This window comes from Quercus lobata, chromosome 2, assembly GCF_001633185.2.
Source record: "Quercus lobata isolate SW786 chromosome 2, ValleyOak3.0 Primary Assembly, whole genome shotgun sequence".
Classification (NCBI taxonomy): domain Eukaryota; kingdom Viridiplantae; phylum Streptophyta; class Magnoliopsida; order Fagales; family Fagaceae; genus Quercus; species Quercus lobata.
Genome location: NC_044905.1, coordinates 10868047 through 10871563, shown reverse-complemented (window position 1 = coordinate 10871563; position 3517 = coordinate 10868047). Strand labels below are relative to the sequence as shown.

At 38.5% G+C, this 3517-nt stretch overlaps 1 protein-coding gene across 1 annotated transcript; it reads right to left on the bottom strand.

Annotated features, from left to right (window-relative positions):
- Positions 1-209: 209 nt before the first annotated feature.
- LOC115977730 (aldehyde oxidase GLOX) lies at positions 210-2169 on the bottom strand. The gene has a single exon (XM_031099749.1). It carries the CDS (start codon positions 2084-2086, stop codon positions 449-451), a length of 1638 nt encoding a protein of 545 aa, XP_030955609.1. The 5' UTR covers positions 2087-2169; the 3' UTR covers positions 210-448.
- Positions 2170-3517: the final 1348 nt, after the last annotated feature.

Below are 3517 nucleotides of genomic sequence, written 5' to 3'. Positions count from 1 at the left end.
TCGTTGGGTGATCCCTTGCTCTCACGTATATAGTTTCATTCAGATTACCACAATCAAAATTTTCCGAGGCTACCAACTCTTTTATTTTTTTAGTATATATAATTAACAAGGGCGGCACGTTAATTTCACTCCTGTATTGGTCGTGATGGTAGTATTATTATCCTTATAATTCATAAGCAATTTAGTAAAAAACAAAAAGCAATGAGACAACAAATCCCCGTGACTTTTTATTCAATTATATATTACAATTTTCATTGGAAACTTTTACATTGTATACAAATATATAATAACACCAAGTATAATTAATAAAACAACCTCTAATCTATATCTTATGTAGTTTGGCATTCAAAATATTGATTATATTACAATTTTTTTTGTTTTGCCAAATTATTTTAAACAAATACAGATAATTAAATTTGAAAAAAAAAAAAAAAAAGTCACGAGTTTGTCACTTGATTTGGACCCATATGCCTTCGCTAGGAATATCTTGATGAACCACAAAGAGAAGATAAAATCCCGATGGTGCAAGAATTCCCGACCCGGGTGTCGTCACCTGAACTTGATACGTCGATTTCCCAAGGCTTGTCACCTTCCCAGTAACAAGTACCAAAAGCCTTTGATTCATGGAGAACGAGTGGGTTGTCAATGGCGGTGCCACCATTGTTACCGAGACCAAGTTTGGTGCCAGTGTTCCCGTGACTGTGAACCGAACAAACAAGCTCTGCCCATACTTTATTTGGGTTTGTGAAGCTGGTGTCACAATTTTTGGACGCAGGTTTGCGAATTGTGCATCCAAATAAGCTGGAAAAAACGCTTCCAACCTCAACTCTGTAGGAAAAAGCACATTTGTGAATGAATAGCCTACGTGAGGGTTACTACCACCGACAAGTACTCGACCATCACGAAGTAAAATTGCTGTGGAGTGGTACATTCGTGGAATAGTAGTCGGGTTTTGTGTCTCGAACCGCGAACCCAACTTGTTATCGGGTCGGTAAATAACCGGGTTCAGAACCGGGTTTCTCCCCGATTCCCAACCAGCTGTCCCAGAAGCAGCACCATTTATGATCAAAACGTTGCCGTTTGGAAGCAAAGTCATGTCACCCATGACCCTAGCTAGAGGCATTGTTTCCATTACCCATTGGGGATTTGGGTCCGTGATTTTGATCCGGGCACACGTGTCCAAAGCACCCACAAAGTTGTTCTTCAAGGCCTGAGCATATGAGCCTTTGGGAGCTCCACCACAGACCAAAACTTCAGCTTCTACGAACTGTGATTGCAAATTCTTCAATGGTAGCAAAACCGCTGAGCCAGTACTAGGATAACACCTAGGATCACCACCTGGTATTTGTGGGTATGTCTTAACGATTTTGTTGTTCTTGTAATCGAACAAAACAGCTCGATTATTCGCGAAGACAAATAGATTGCCATCAACGTTAAGAAACACAAATGGGTACAAGTTGTTTTCTATGCGTGCGTCATTGGTTTGAGCTAGGAATGGAAAATTGAACGTGCCAGTGGTACCAGAACTCTTAGGATAATATTCATAGTTAAATTGTTTTCTACCACCGATGATGATCTGGCGTCCATCTGGCAGAATATGATTGGTCGCGTACCATCTTCTAGCCGCTAGTCCGTTTGGAACTTCTTGCCAATCACAAGTAGCACAAGGCCGGATAATCCTGACCCTTCGTTCACCATCATTGTATCCACCAGTTTGGATCAGACGGCCGTCGGGCATTACAGCGCCGGAGGAACACCAAACATCGGTTTGGACGAAGAGAGCTCGAAAAGTGTTTGTGACGACGTCGTACTCAGCTGAGTGTGCAGTACAGTCGACTTTCAAAACGGTGTCGTCTGGGTCTCTTCGGCATTCTCCGTCGGGCAATGAAAGGTTGGACTTTCCGAAGTCGGTGCGGTCGAAAATAACGACACGGTCGTTGTTGAGCAGTTGCATGTGCATGGCAGTTATGCCTATGTTGTTTTGCAAGACTTGCCACCGGCCACCGGCGGCGCCGGTGAGCGGTGGTTTCGCAATGAGGAGGAGGTAACAGCAAAGAAAGGAAAGAATGATGTTTGGTGGTGTCATTGTTAATTGCTGCTTTTGTTTTGTTGTAGTGTTTTTCGGCTTGGTTTTGGTCGGGTACAAGTGTTGCAGTGTTTATCTCAGGATGTCTAGCTCTTTATAAAGAGATCCATGTGAGAGAGAAAGAAAGAGAGATGTTCTCATGTCTCACACGCATGCATGTACTCGCGTGGGCGGCCAAGTGAAAATAACAATTTTAGTCCTTTTTTTTTTTTTTGTAATAATAAATTAGTTTGTTTTTTTAATAGAACCGGACATTTAGAATTAATAAGAATGAGAACAAAATATTTTGGCCACAAAGTTCAAAACAACATGCAATTGGCCGTGTGGGTCAACTTACTCAGTCAATCACATTAAGGTACTAATTAGTTTTTAACGTATGTAAAAATTGATTCATAAATTTTTTATTCAATCAATAAAATTTTTACCAATTAAGCTAATTAAAGTCTACTATCGTAAAAATTTTCATTATAAAAAAATAGTTTAAATTGATATATTTTTATTAATAAATTGGGAATTGGTGAAGTAATTGTCTTTTCCATTCATTATGGTCATTAAGTAATTTGGGCAATAGAATCAACTTTGGGGGATTAATTAGTTTAAGTTGGTTAACAAGAGTTGATTTTTCTCCTTATGTTATTTAATTGACCGTACATCAAAAGTAAAAACAAAAAATTTTAGCCATGACTTTATGTGTATATGTCATTATAGAATTGAGTTACACTAGGTAAAAGGACGACAACGGCAATGTTCCTTTCAAAGTTTCAATCTGTTTAGGTGTCGACTTATAAAAAAACATCAATTATTATAGACCAGAGAAGAGTTCAAAGGTAGAAATTCTTTTTGATGACTCTTATGCTCTGAAAGGGCACTATATTTCTTGGATAATAATTAATAAGTATGCATAAAATCAAAATGTGTCTAAGTATTGTTCAATCAAAATGGGATAAACAGTTAAAAATAGAGGGAAAATAAATGGATTTGAAATGGTTTAGCTTATGGTTGGCCAAGCTGAAATTAATTAAGCTGTGAATTATGTGGAAGAATGGAAGTGGAACCAATAGTAGCCACCAAATAAGATGAGATTTTCATGATAAGGTTCGCTGGTATGGTCTTTTCTTTCAATTAAGAGCTATTTCCTCAACTATAACGAAAACCAATGAATGGGACCCGATTCTTAATGCCCCAAAAATGAACTGGGGAGACCCATCTTTTATAAGTTAATGATTTTGATCTAGCTAGCTTCCTGTCCTAAAAACAAATGAGTTTTGAGTTTCCCAAGCTTGATCTGGAGCACGTGGAACTGTGCAAGAGAAAGAGGCTTTGTGATTGTGAGGCCAGAGAGAGTCAGAGAACCATTCCCACTTCACTTGTATCTAATGCTAAACTGCTTTTTTTTTCATCATCACTCTGTCCGTGTCTTTTTTTTTTTTT